This window comes from Lepisma saccharinum, chromosome 1 (genome assembly GCF_977018435.1).
Source record: "Lepisma saccharinum chromosome 1, izLepSacc3.1, whole genome shotgun sequence".
In the NCBI taxonomy this organism is placed as follows: domain Eukaryota; kingdom Metazoa; phylum Arthropoda; class Insecta; order Zygentoma; family Lepismatidae; genus Lepisma; species Lepisma saccharinum.
In genome coordinates this window covers 41,074,453-41,089,756 of record NC_139229.1, presented here as the reverse complement: position 1 = coordinate 41,089,756, position 15,304 = coordinate 41,074,453, and the positions used below count along the sequence as shown (strand labels likewise).

The 15,304-nt window shown below is 38.2% G+C and overlaps 1 protein-coding gene across 1 annotated transcript in view; it reads right to left on the bottom strand.

Moving 5' to 3' along the window:
* The window catches only part of LOC145990360 (PCNA-interacting partner-like), a 59,193-nt gene extending 44,595 nt beyond the window's left edge, over positions 1-14,598 (bottom strand). Inside the window, exons 1-5 of the mRNA XM_083126079.1 lie at positions 14,430-14,598; positions 9,633-9,901; positions 7,354-7,992; positions 3,892-4,046; positions 90-300 (exon numbers count right to left, since the gene is read on the bottom strand). Of these exons, the coding sequence (XP_082982205.1) occupies positions 90-300; positions 3,892-4,046; positions 7,354-7,992; positions 9,633-9,893 (1,266 nt within the window). The 5' untranslated portion in view covers positions 9,894-9,901; positions 14,430-14,598. The remainder of the gene's footprint in view (positions 1-89; positions 301-3,891; positions 4,047-7,353; positions 7,993-9,632; positions 9,902-14,429) is intronic.
* Positions 14,599-15,304: the final 706 nt, after the last annotated feature.

The following is a 15,304-nucleotide window of genomic DNA, read 5'->3' as shown; positions in this document are numbered from 1 at the left end:
AGAATCGCCATTCTTCAACTCAAAGCCAAAAGACCCAAGCATAGCAATTTTTCACCTAATTAACCATATGTACCTAACGCATCACGTACCTTCTTTGTGAAATGGCCACAGATCGTGCCGCCAGACGAAACATCTCTGTTGGGGCTCCCAGAGGATTCTGTCTTGAGTGAGCTACTCACGTCCTCTGCCATGGAAGCAAATCCTTCTGCTGTTTGCTCCACAGACTCCCTTTTAACCAGAGTTTCCTTTGCACTCAGCAGCTGCCTCTTCACTATGGAGATGATTTTCTTAGCGGCTGTACTGTTAAAGGAAGTACAAGTCAGAATGTACAACGTATTTGGTTTCGTACGGGCCAAATCACACCCGGTCTACTCAACTATTCTTGTACGTACTTTGCACATCCTATAAACAGCAACCTTGATTTTTCGCTAATGTGATGTCAAAAATATAAATTAATGCAACAAAATATTTTTGTTGTACTTAATGACACATCACAACCACATTTTTCATGCTTGTAAATTCTTCAAATAATATGAATGTGGCACAATATGCACTTTCTATACAAACTTGCAAATTTTACCAGTTTGCATGTAAAAGAGTAAATATTGCAAAAATTAAACATTTGAGAGAGCCTATTATTACAAAATACAAATCATATTGATAAGTTTTAAGAATATTAATATATCACATTTTAAAGTTGCATTTGGTAGCCTTCATCTCACTGAACATGTTATCATCATCGTGCAAGTTATTAATTGAGTAGGGCCTCCCTGATGGGATAATGGTATCATTGTCTCCTTGCAATCAAGGAATTCTCAGTTTAATACCTGGTGGAGGCACACAGTGGTTTGGATTCCAGTTTAAGTGTGTGTGTGTGTTTTTTTGTTCACAATTTTTATAGACCAGCATTACCTGCAGATACGTGGCACAGCAATGGGCACCCGTATGGCTAACTCTTATGCCAACTTGTTCATGGGCAGGCTGGAACAGGAATTCCTTGATTCCCAACAACTGAAACCACTCCTCTGACTGAGATTCATAGATGACATTTTCCTCCTCTGGACACTACATTCCTAAACCAACTGAACGACTACACCACCCTCAAATTCACCTGGTTGCACTCCAAAGACCAAGTGACCTTCCTAGATATGGACATCCACATCGTGGGACACCACTTGGAAACATACATATACATCAAACCAACCAACCACCTCCAGTATCTCCACTATTCCAGCTCACACCCCTACCACACCAAAAAAGCCATCCCATTTTCCCTAGCCCTCAGAGGCCAATGCCTTAACTCATCCTGCCAAAACTACAACCTACGCCTCCAGCAAGCCGAAACCAAACGTGGCTACCCCTCTACCCTCATCAACAAACAAATCACAAGAGCCACCTCCCACTACAGCACCAAACAACCCAAAACCAACCCTCCAGCTCTGATCACCCAATACCACCTCGACATTAAGAAAATCAGACATACCCTCCACTCCCTCCTTCCCATCCTACACAGTGATTCTGACACCAGGGACATCTTTCGGGATAAACCTAGGGTCGTCTTCCATCGCCCCCCCCCCCCCCAACCTTAAGAACATCTTGGTCCAAAACACTTCCACACCCCAGCTTACAGTTGTAATAAACCCAGGTGCAAGACCTGCCCCATACTTATCACCTCCCCAACCCACCAGATCCCCACTGCGGCAGGTGAGTTTACCCTTCACCCCAAGGGCACAAAAAATCAGGCGAGACCAGACTGGCTTGAGTCCCGGTTGAGCCTGCATTTTTCGCTGAAACTTCTCTATAGTACATCTCCTGTGTGTCCCTAATTGAATGAATCATGCCACCACTTGTATTGCACTTAAGATGAATGGGATATACAGGGTGTCTACAAACGATTGGAGCCGTTTCATGATGTTACCGTGCGTGTATTATTGAATGTATCAGAAGTAAGTTCACAGTTTTGTAGAGAAACTCAACAAGTTCTTGACACACTACAAGTATTCGATTTGTTCCCCCTTTGGAATTCTGCGAATATCAACTTTATAATCCATTGATTTTGCTTTAAGAGAGACATCGTGTAGCTGTGAACTGTTCACACTATCGATATACACCATATGGAGTTTGCACTGGGTGGATAATTACTGAACTTCGTTCTAAATCGTCATCGAACAGTTGTCACCGAGAGACTTGCATGAAATTGGGAGGATGAGCGTATGCTTTCTTGCTGTTTGTTGCCATCGTAACTACTGCTGCACTCTAGAGGCAGGAGGTGGAAATGTACAACACTTGCAATAGGAAACAAAACTTTGTGAAATACAAGGTATGAACTGAAAGTAATGAGACAAGTGTTATTACTCAAAGTCAGAAATCACTATTTTTATTCTACCTATGATAATACATAATTTGGACCTTATTGTTACTTTTCCACATAACATCCAGATCGGTCAACTCATTTGCGCCACCGTAGTGGCAGCTAAAAAATGCCACTCTTATAGAAGTGCGTTTCAGCACGATGTAACCACAGGTGAACCTCATCCTTCACCTCATCATTGTCGTCAAACTTGGTACCCCAAAAGCTGTTCTTCAACGGAACAAACAAGTAAAAGTTGGACGGGGCTGTAGGGAGGGTGGGACATTAATTCCAAGCTCTTTTTTCAATTTTCTGTACTGTGCACCCAGCTGTATGGGGAGCAGATGGTCGAACGTGTTTGTTTATGGTCATTTGTCAGAAGCTGTGGCACCCATCTTGAACAAATCTTGTGATAACCAAGTCTTTATGATGTCCTGTATAGCACTGTGTCCAATGTTCAGATGATATGAAATTTCTCGAACAGTTATCCTCCTTGGATTCGGTCTTTGTTGTTGGGCGTGGAAGCTGTTTTCGGTCTCCTACTGTGAGGCTTATCAACAATGTCTGTGTTACCATCTCTAAAATGTTTTACCCACCTTTTCACTGTACTGGAACCCATGCAAGCATATCCATAGAATTTATGTAAAAGTTGATGAATTTCTGCAGCTCCAACATTTTCACTAACAAGAAATTCCACAACAGTACGTTGACGAAACGAACTGTCTGTGGATGCCATTTTTCTCCTACTGACAGCGAAGGTGCGCATGTGTCAGCATGTGGTTCATACAGATGACTGTATCTGCCTGAAGTATGGTTTTAACTGAAATGGTCAAGCCTGAGAGTAATCGAAAAAGGCTCATGACTTTCAGTACGTGCCTTGTACTTGTCCTCTAACATCACATTCGAACAAATTTACATCTAATACTACAGTTACAAATAATATTTGAAAATGCTTAATCATTTGTAGACACCCTGTATATCTGGATATATCCCACCACTACACATAATATTTCAGTTCTGTCGTTTTTGTTAATTTTATACATACGAGGGTATGACACACTGGAATCACAAAATATATATTATAATTTTTCCACACCACCATCATGAGATAGAACTTATAAATAGGGTATCATACTTCAGCCACTGCTTTTTGATGAAATATTTTACTTTTACACGTAATAACAGGAACAAATGAACTTTTTCACAATGTGCGACAATTAGGGACCTGGTGGGAAACGTCCAATTTTCAAAATGACCTGAAAATTACAGTTTCCTGAAATTCTGCAATTTATTTTTCTTTTTTTGTAAGTTTGATTTTTCTTCATGTTCTTCCTTTAACTTTCATTATTGGAAGGTACAATGTTTCATTTTCACCTCTGCTAAAAATTCTGTCATTTTGGGGGAAAAAACCATCTCGCTACAACAATTAGTTCTTCGAGCTATGATTTTTTTTTATTTCATGGCAAGTTTTAAAAGTGCACCTGGAAAGTGCTCATCCATAGAAACCTACATGCAGAAGAGTTTAAGAGAATTTGACTCACCAGGAGTCATTGACTTCCTCGATGACAGCCTGCAACTTCTGAATTAAATCCACGAACTCCCCCAGGGGCTTTGTGTATGGCAGGAGAGGACAGTCGGCATCTGGAGCATAGCCTTTTCCTCCCAGTCGATTCTTCAGAACATAAGATAGCACGCTCTGAAAGGAGGAAGACAACTTATAGTCCACATCTGCACCATTTATATCAGCAGCATGCAGTGAGGTTCATAGAACAGCTAATAAGAATAAAATTTTAATTTTAATTACTCATTGTTTTGACTGAGTACATACATATTATTAAAGAGCATTTTGCAGGAATGTTAAAAGAGATGCAGGGCACTGTGTTGAAACGATGAACAATTAAAATGTTCACTCCCTATAATCCATTAGTGTCTTATGTGAAAACTGCTTCGTATTGTGTCCATTTTCCTTATTCCATCCTAAGTAACACCATTTCACAATGTACTACATTAGTCTCAGGATAGGAATTGTAACAAACTATCATTTCCCCATCCCTGACATTTTGTAAAGTGTGACACTTGAAATCAGTGGTAGATAAAACTCGAAAATAATTTAGGCGCCAGATGCTTTTTCTCAAGAGCCAGCATTCATTATAATTTTTTGCAAATATGGTCTAAGAAAGCCATGAATCCAGTTAAGATAAAACCACACCTTTTGAAATGTGACCTTCCTAAAGAACTCTATACTGGTAACAGCATGAAAAACATTCTAATACATATATGGTAGGCTGTACCATATCACTGCAATTTTCAAATTCAGCTAGCAACAGTGCAAAAATTTATAATGGCACATTTATAATTCAGATTTAATGATACACATGATCCAGAAAAGCCACAATTAAAATTTCCAAAACATTAAATAAATAAATAATCAATCAGGAGTGTGTTCAAAATTTAAAAAAAATCTTTTAGAACCAAATTTGAAAATTCAGGCACCATAGCGACTGGATGCCCTGTTTTTTTTACTGCTGCTAAAATGCAATTAACATTAAATAAAAAGGACAACCATGTAAAATCCAAAGGATCATGCAAAAAGATCACTCATCTCTATTGTATTAAATATCACCATCCTTACAAAATTGGCAGGTCAGTAGGTAGAAGATAATGGTTAAAAATTATCTGTGATGTAAATTATTTTCTTGCATTTTTTAGTAAGAATGCAATATAAAGGAAAACTTACGTTCCTGATGAATCATGTATCCTTGTTTAAGGTTTATTGCACACAAAGTGTCAGAAAACAAGTGTAGCTGTGGAATTCCCCCAGTTGGAGATGGGAGCACGGCTGTCTTCCCCTACATTTACTGCTAATTATAAATGACAAGTTGAAGGGGAATCATGATTTGCTCCCATGCTAACTGAAGCTTGATTGCATGTTTTAAAGATGAAGGGAGGAGGGCAATCCCTCCCTATTACTCTGACCACAGGATATATAGCAGTGTTATAGCGGTGAAAAAGCAGAACAAAGTGGTATATAAAATTACATTTTGGTTCTAAAATTGTGAATATAATCCTAAATTTGATTTAAAAGCTGCACTCAATACACAAAATAAAAATATCCCTTGTAATAACACATCTATGTAGTCACCAGATAACTAAGTTTATTCCTGTATAAAGGGGTCCAACTTTGCCTCTCAAATATTTACAGCAGAATTAATCAATTTTCCATGACTTGCATAACTCACATGATAATTCAAACTTCAGAAAGTGTCATGTCTGTAAATAAACTCTCAAGTTCATTTCGCATTTTGCAGTTCATTTAGCATCATTACGTGACAAAACATGGTAGGAAAATGTACCTCACTCCTTTCAGAAACATGAAAAATGAACATTACAGTCAGTTATTTCATGTTTTCATCAAAAACGAAGTATGCATGCCTCTAATCATAGTCAATGAGGGAGGAGAAAACAATATTGCTTCCTAACTGGAGGACAATTATAACTAGGATAAATATTCTGAAAGTTACCTTGCAGTCTGGCAAAAACCACAGAATCAAGGGAAAGGACAAGTTCTGAAAGGATCAACTTAACCCTAGATTACAAAACTGTTTTGGTTGTCACATGGTCACAAAACATTCCTAAAAATTACTACTGTGTTTTTTTACGTTTTAGATATCAATATTTTTTTGTAAAAAAATATCTTTATGTCCAGTTTTCTATGAAGATCAAAATATATGAACATTAAATTTTGCAATTTTTGAAAAAAATAATTAAAATGGAAAATGTAAGGTCCTTGGAAAAAAAAAAAAATATTAAAAATATTTTTCATTAATTTAACAACTATAGTACAAGATTTTTTTTTGCAAATCGTGTGTATTGATGCACAGAACTCACTGAAGTAAATTAGTGCAACATTTCACAATACCAACGAACAATTTGGATGGCCATCTATTGAATATGACAGAAAAAGTCATATTCAAAAAACTTTGACGAAGTTTCAAAAACATTGCACAAGGCAGCTCAACTTCGATGTTTTCACAATATTACGAGGAACACTGGCAACACAGTTGCTGTCACGTGTCACTAACAGACGTGTTTCACCTCAAGCTATCACACTAAGTCACTTTTAACGACAGAGGAGAAAGTTGGTTAGTCTCTAACATATGCAATAAATTACATACACCTTGCACCCCTGAAATGTGGGTATCCCTACAAATTAAAGCAAATGTTCGAAGGGTCCACCATTTTCTTGGATACATAAGTTGGTTCGCTTCATCATGTTCAATTTCAAGTAACCTACTGCAACAGGGTAAGTAACTCTGCCAAACTGAACAATGTGCAGCAAATTTTCCCCTCAAACACTGCCAGAAAAAATGGTTGCTATTGTAACAATTCTTACGCACAAAGATAAGAATGTCTGTAATAAACAGTATTGAAACCATGGTAACAAGCAGATGTTACATCACGTCCAGTGTATTCCTTTTGTGCACCACAGTCTGAAATTTAGATGTATATTACTCACAAGCGCACACTAGTGCAAACTCTGTTGTTATCTCTCCTTCCTAAAAAAAATAGCACTGGTCGTAAGAGGATACAAGCCTGAGGATGTTGAAACAATAATGGACAAAAAGAAGAAAACTGGCAACCTAAAGTCATTCACATCATATTGGTAACAGGGTTCTGTCATGACCCATACACGAGGTATTCCACCAATTTTTTTATTATTCTGAAAACTTAGTAGAAATATCACACACTGGCAACAATCTAAAATAATCTAAGAATTACAGAAATGGGAATTGAATGGACTATTTGCAATCATTTGGCAGAACATTGACAAACGTTTCACTTCTCTTTTACCAGTAGTATTGACATGTCCTTCCTAGGGACCTCCTTGTGGTTGCGACTGGAATTATGAGCTGCACAATCACAACATGCAGCTCAACTTGAAAATACTCTTCTAGTCAGTGGAATGTATACATGATGAACTAATACAGAAATGAAGAACTTACTTGGAACATGGGCATGCTCTTCCCCTTGGCCTCTCTCTTGATGGCCGTGAAAGCCTCGTGGTCCAGCTCCCACCCAGGGCCACTGACGGCAACCGCCAGGGCCAGCTCGTCCCTCGAGTTCACCAACAGGCGAAGATATGCCACAAAGAGCTTCTCCGAGAAGACACCAGACACGGAAGAAGTTCTGCGTGTACCTCGTGGACTCTCCTCTTCCTTGGAGAAGATCTCTCCCCACTCCGAGAGAGAGAGCAGCACCTCACCCTCTGCACATTCACTGGCCTTCTCCAGAAGGCTCGAGTTCAGGGGGGTTGCGACGCATGCCTCGTAAACATCACAGTGCTGGAAGAGCACTTCCAGAATTTCCCTCTCCGTTGGCTTACGTGGACAACCAAAGAGCACGAACACAGAGCCATTCAGCACAGGCTTCAGCTTTGAATTCTGGTCCATTTGCTCCTGCTTCAACATTGTCAGCATGTCCCATTCGTCAATCACATTGTTACTCCTCAGGAACTCGCCGTAATCTTCACACACTTGTTTCTGTTCCTCGTCCGTGGGAGCAATTCCCTTCGCCTTCACTTCCACAACTGCTTTGTACAGATCAAGCACTTCACTCAGCTGGGCAACATATTCTCCTGTTTTCTGAAACAAAAACAACAGTCATTCCTCTGACACTCTGCATTGCACAGAGTTGAAAAAAATTCTGATTTAATTTTACCAATTGCAGCTGACCTACTTCACTTGTAGTTTAGTTTATAGATAAGTAAATAATTTTCCACGGTGTAGCAGCCAAGAGACAAGATGTTGGCCATTGCTTTTAGTTACTAGCGTGGAATGAACAACCCTAACCAGGGCTCGAAATGAAGGGAGATGAAGGGGGTGGTATCTTCCAGCTAGGAAAACTTACGCAAGCATACCTCCAGCTAATAATTGTCCCATCGAGCACCAACTGGTTTATGTTAACTCTTAGATGTTCAGCTGGTACAAATATGTACCAAGCAGTTATAATCACCAATGTCCAGCTGGTACATATTTGTAACTAACAGATACTGCATCTCAGATAAAGTTCAGACATACATGTTTGGATTGTTACATGTCCTTAGTAATTAGCGAAGTGAAATTTTATTCTGACTATATTGGGGGGGGAGATACCTTTTTTTTTTTATTATATACCAGTATGGCAATGCAGAAGGAAATAAGAATAAGGATAGAACGTACAGAAATGAGAACCTATTGAACAATTTGAAATTAATTTGGAATAAAAAAAATATATTTTCAGCATTTCTCATAACAACAACTATGTTGTTCACAAATATGAGAAGACATTGTTACATGTTTTGAGTGCCATATGAAACCTCGCGCATATTGTATTGCTTTGGAACATATTTTTTCAAATGTTTGCAGCATTAGTGGAACATACATAGGATAAAAATGTTGGTACATACCATTTGTAACTATTTGGTATGGTCAATAAATAACCGGTATAATGCCGTGAAATAAAGTGACATAGCGATGAAAATTACGGGATATGTAGGCCAGGCTGAGGTACGCCACATGTCTGCAAGACCGCATTGCTAGGTGGCAGCACTGGCAGGTAAGGAAGGTTGTGTATGTGCAACTTGCCTCCAAGGTGCCAGTCAGTCATTCAGTGAGGTGAGTCATGGCGTTCACAGTGTCAGGTGCCACAAAGGAGGTTCAGCGATCTGTGATACAGTTTTTGCCAGCAGAAGGCAACAGACCAGGGAACATTTATGAGCGTATGACTGCTGTGTATGGTGGTGAGTGCATGTCCCGAACATAAGTGTATGTATGAGTGGGTGGGTCGGTTTCGAGCAGTGGGCTAAAAACACATGAAAGTCGCATAGGGATAGGTCAGGGCTGTAGGGGGGATGGTTATTATTCAAATCTTGGTGAATTTCTTGCTTGGAAATGCTCTCAGCGTTAAGGCTTACACCATGGAAATCCACCCCGGGCATGTAAGAGTTAAAAATGATATGGTGCATGAATTTTGCTTCAAACAAAAAATATTTTATGGTGCTCTGAAACAATTACGTTAGGTATATAACAATAACATTGAGAGCGTAACTTGGATTGATGTTCTGTTGTGGATAAAGATGCAGACAAGTTATGTTAGTAATTTACACTAAAATTAGTTGAAAAAAGTAAATTAAAAGTTATTTGGAGCCACGAGGCCACAGAAAAGCACTGAAGAAATGCAGATTTGTTTTAAAAGAGTGTAAAAATCGTACAAAATAACACGAAAAAAAGCTATGAGAAAGTACCTGTTTGTTCCTTTGAGCTATGCACAACTGCATGGCTACCAATGCATCCTCAGTCTTCAGAAGTAAGCTCCTGTCGTTCCTCAGCAAGTGGCAACTCCTGCAGAGACTCAGGGCAAACTCTCTGAGTCTCAGTCCACAGGAATCCTCGGCCTCCGTTCCCACCAAGCACAGCAACCTCCTGCCTTCTGCATCGAGCTCCTTCAACAGCAGCTCCTTGTGGCAGAATGATTCCCTCTCCCTTGCCACATACACAGAGGCCATGGCCCCTGCTGGAAAACAAAACGACAGTGGCTACAAGGACAAATCTCACAGAATTCTAACTTTCACTGAAAAAAAATAATAATAATAATTTATGGCTGAAAATTGCAGTGTTTTGTAACTTTTTTTTCTGAGAACCTGTGCAGTTACTTAATCCATACGTTTTTTATTTCTTTGTTTCATATAGCATAGAATTAAATCTGTTAAGACTGTAATTAACTTGTAAAATATGTAACTACCATAAGAGAACTATGTACAATGTGGCAAGCCAAAAACAAATTAGTGTACAATATTTATCCATGGTGCACATTTTAATATTAACAAGTAATTAGAATAACTGTACTGTAACGGTAGCACTCAGAATCATGAACTGTAACATTGGAAATCACAACTGTTTTAGTAGAAATTCACCAATGCTATTAAGCAAATTTGTTGGTTGTTATCAGGGTGAAACTCTAATATTTCATGAGTACATGCCACAAGCATAATTTACTTTAAATTTATTAGTTCTGCAAAGTGCTTCATATACTTAACCATGGCTTAAATAATAAATATATATTCAAGATATGTAGTATTTTAATTAACAGTTAGGAAAATAAATCGTCAAGTTGAATGTAATCAATAAAGGTAATGGTGCGACCTCGCACAAACAAATTTCTTCATTTTACAGGAGAAAGCACTTACAAAATTGAGTTTCTATAAGATTGTTTAAAGGTCATGGATGTATTTTTTCCATCGTGCAATATATTTGACCGCAAATTCATGTATCTTGCAAGAAAAGTATCTTTCCGACACTCTCCGGTAACCAGGTGTCACATACGTTTCATGACGTAAACCCCTTGAAGTGTTTCCAACCACGCGGTTGTTTTGCAAGATTTTTTTATATTTTTTTAAAGCTGCATCGCATTGTGTTTTGAACAAAATTTTAACTATGCTTGCCTAACCTATCCGAACCTTGCCAGAAATGGTTCGTGGGGCTATCCGTGAATGATTCTTGAGGTTCGAACCTGGGAAAAATCCGAAATCAGGAACACCAAAGTAGGCATTTTTCGATTAACAAGGTTGGAAACACTGCTTACCAACTGATGATTCACTATGCTACTCAAGATCTGACCACCATCTTGTGGTACGCAAGCGAAAAAAGCAAGAACAATAATTATTCATTCTAGTTTTTTGGACTTTTAACCACTGTTATTTAAAATAGATTTACCTACGTTTCGGAGGCTGCATCTGCCTCCGTCTTCAGGGTAGCGAGTCTAAATGGTTGCCTTGGAGGATTATTCTTGGTGGCCTAGGCTCCACCGCGTCTGTCGGTCACAAGGACCTCTATATACAAAGTTGCCTCCGAAACGTAGGTAAATCTCTTTTAAATAACAGTGGTTAAAAGTCCAAAAAACTAGAATGAATAAATCACTACTGATTAGCTACAAAAAAAAAAAAAACAACAATAATCACTGTTAATGTGATAAATTGAAGTTATTTTCTTCACAAGAGCAAAATCTCACCTTCAAGAAACTTTTGTAATGCATAATCGGTAAGTACGAATATTAAAAATGATGAAAGAAACGAGTGAAAAGTGTTTGTGCGAGATCGCACCAGCACCTCAATAAAAAAACTGAAAATGCAAAAGCAAAATGACGAAAACCAAAAATAATGAAGTGATGCTATATTTTTTTTTACAAAATGTATTCTAGAACGTTCCGCAGATAAAAAGTCGATCGTAAACTAATGTGTAAGCTAAATTTTAAATCATCATTTCTCCAGTAACTAATACTTAGTGTTAGTGAAGATTTTAACTGTGCTAATTAGTTTCTCCAAGCTACGGACTTACTCCCACACTCGTTTACAGTATTCTAAAGCACTTCCTAATACTTCTATTAGACTTGAAAAATATCAATAAACATTCGGAACTGTTACCAGCATGGGTTTCAAAATATAACCAAAATGCAAATACAAAATTACTAAACACGATTTTATGATTAATCATCTAATGGAACAACTTTTGCCTCTATTACAATTAAATTATGCAACTGAGCATTATAAATAACTGGCATATTTTATTCTCATATTCATGCTGTTTTTCTTAATCGGAGTGACTATTTTCACCAGATTTCAAACTGCATGTGCATGGTCTACAACCTGGCCTGGCCTGTGACATATATGTGTGTATTCTTTAGTTGTTGATGTGTATGAAGTTTCCATCGGTGTGCATTTTTTTATTTTGTGCAGGAGACAAGTACTTTTTTCCTGCAGGCCAAGTACTTGAAAAAATACCACAAGATGTTCTGATATGGACTAGTGGTGCTAGTATGTGCCATTACGGTACATAAGTAAGAAGGCGTATTACATTCCTAAATGCTTTCGTTGTTAGTTTAGGCAGGTCAGGTTTAGGGTTATTAGCATTAAAATTATAATAAAAATAAGATAAACTATAATGTTGTACTATGTTATGATTCAGGTAATTACTGTTACTGGTGGAAAAAGCAGAGCGAATTAAGAATATAGAGAATGTCTCCAATGTCGTTAATTTTTTGTATACTAACTAAATTTGGCCTTCTAAACACGAATCTTAATTCTTACCAAAAAAGCCACATAAGCTGTTCCTAGCATCTCGTGAAAATAGGCCCTACATGCTACTCTCACCACCTCGTGAAAATAACCCTGTATGCTATTATCACCACCTGGTGAAAATAGTCGAGGCCTGAATACAGAAAAAAAATCATCAGGATATCAAAATAGGAAATGAAACTAGCAAATAATAAGACACGTGCATGCATAACACGGAAGGTTTAATGTAAAAGAAGTTGTTGCATTTGCTGTTATTGGAATTCTATTAACAAGTGGCAAGAGTTCGCTAGTGAAAACTTGTGAATTCATGGTTCTGAAAAGAAATGTTGGTAACATTATAGTATAGGGGTGACGGATCTCTTCAAATTTACAGGAGAAAGTATTTACGGAAATAGTTTTCTGCAGCGTTGTGGAAGTTCGTGAATGTAGTTTTGATCCATTTTAATGCGAATATATGTTGTTTTCTGCGGAAATCTGTCCGACACGCTGTTTCTGCTGCCGCCATTTGCTTTCTGCACGAGAGCACAATGTTTCGTGTGTTAGAGGTCGTAATCCCGTAGTCAGTGTTTCAAACTCGCAGTGTTTTCACTAGAACATGACATGTCGAGTATTTTTATTTTTTTTTTAAATTTCTTTTTTAACTATGCTTCCCTAACCTAACCTTACGGAAAATAGTTTTTGGGGCTAACGTGAATGGTTTTTGGGGCTAACGTCAATGGTTTGTGGGGCTAACGTCAATGGTTTGTGAGGCTAACATCAATGGTTTGCGAGGTATTAGAATTATTTCAAATCCGGTCACGAAGGTAGGTATTTTCCAGTGAACGAGGATGCAACACTGCATAAATCGACAAAACAATGGCACAACGTGCGATGAACCAGTACACTGTCGCCATAATGTGTGTTACAGAATCGAAATAACAAGTAACGGTAAGTAGTTGTAAATGTAAGAAATAGCACAGTGTAGCAACCACGCGGAAGTTTGACAAGATGACGTGTGAGCGGTTTTTTTTTTTCAATAAAAGGTAAGATTCTAGTTTACGTCCTTTTCCTAAGGAATACGTGTCATATATTGTTGGAAAGCTTATTTTATAAGGAATTCAACAACGTAAATCCCAAAGCGAGCAAAAATTTCCTGAAGGAGTAAATCGAGAAAAACCGATGTTGTCCGGATATGCGCAATTGAACATACTGAGGTATTTTTTAGATGATGAAGCACATATTTAGGGGTGAAATGAGTGCTAATGGAACCTAACCTAACAGGCCTAACCTAACCTCGTAGGCATACCTCGACCCCGTGAATGGATAGTGGGGCTATCGTGAACAGAAAGTGTAAAAAGAAAAAGGTACTTACCCGAAGAGATGCCGGGTGCCGCACCACGATCGCGCACCGCGAACGCAAAGAAGCAATCACCATGCAGATAAGGACGTAAAGTAGAGTCTAGCCTCAATTTTCGCTTAAAAACCTTTTGTGAATAGTTTGTGCGGCATTTATCGGTTCATAAGTTTGGAAACACTGCACATCAGCTGACGATAGACAACGTGAGTCAAGATTTGCCCGCCGAATTAGCAACGACCAATAAATAATGTTAAAAGTAACGTGTTTTTCATGGGAAAAAGTTATGGCCAGCTTGAAAAATCTTCCGCTATGCATATGAGGTAAGTAGCAATGATTTTTATTTGAAAACAACCGAGTTTTATGTGTCTCCGGCTTATACTACTGTTACCGATACTTTTATATACATGTTTGTGCCCTGAAAACCTATTTTACAACGTATGTTGTACAGCTAGCTGTTATTGACTATGGTTCGTGTATTTGGTCAATGGCCTGTGAAAGCAATACAAAGAAAACAGAAAAAGTACATTGGCGAACTTTTCCAAACACTATATTCTATCCACTCAAATTCCTCATCGGTAAAATAGGTTTTCAGGGCACAAACATGTATATAAAAGTATCTAAGTTAAAATATTTACCTGTCTAAATTTCTCTCCAACGATTATAAAATTACGTTATCAATGGGGAAAATGACATTGACATAAATATGGAATCCTCACTTCAAACATTTTAAATAACCTCCCTAACAATGTTGCCAAACCCTTGATCACGGATTATATATAAAAGGCTTCTTCTTCTTCTTCATGACCCTCATCGCCTGGTATGTGGCAAGACCGTACTTGAAGCGAGGATCTTCCGAGTATGGTCTTGGAGTGCGGTCTTCAAGTCGTGGACTGGAAGCAGGGTTGGCAAAATTTGTGTTTTTTTTAAAAAGAACAAAACAAACTGTTTTTTTGTTTAAAACATGTTTTTTTTGTTTTAAACATAGTTTTAAACATGAGTTTAAAAAAACATGTTTTAAACAAATTCACCCTTTTCCCAGTAAATTATAGTTAAAGTCGTTAAAGAGAAAAAATACTCATTTTTATGAGTACAATGGCGACAAGGACAGTTTATTTACATTTGGAGATAAGGTTTACCATACTGCAGGGTAGGGGTGTGGGGTACAGAATTTTTTGGGTCGGGACGGGGAAAATTCTCAATTTCCCGAAAAAGTCGGAAAATTTTCGGGACGGGATGTGTTCGAAATTTCCCAAAGCTCTTGAAATCTCGAATTCTACATGTAATTTCCATCTTAAGTGCTTGTTTTTGCACTTCTGGTACAAAACCACAATGCAGAGAATGTCTAGAATTGACGACGTTTTAAAATGACTATTCGGAATTTCCAGACTGCTTGGGATCCCAAAACGTCGGAAAGTCAGGATCGGGACGGAAATTTTCTTTCCCGATCCCGGTCCCGACTTTTCGGGATACGCACACCTCTACTGCAGGTATAGGCGCCGACTCCATGGGG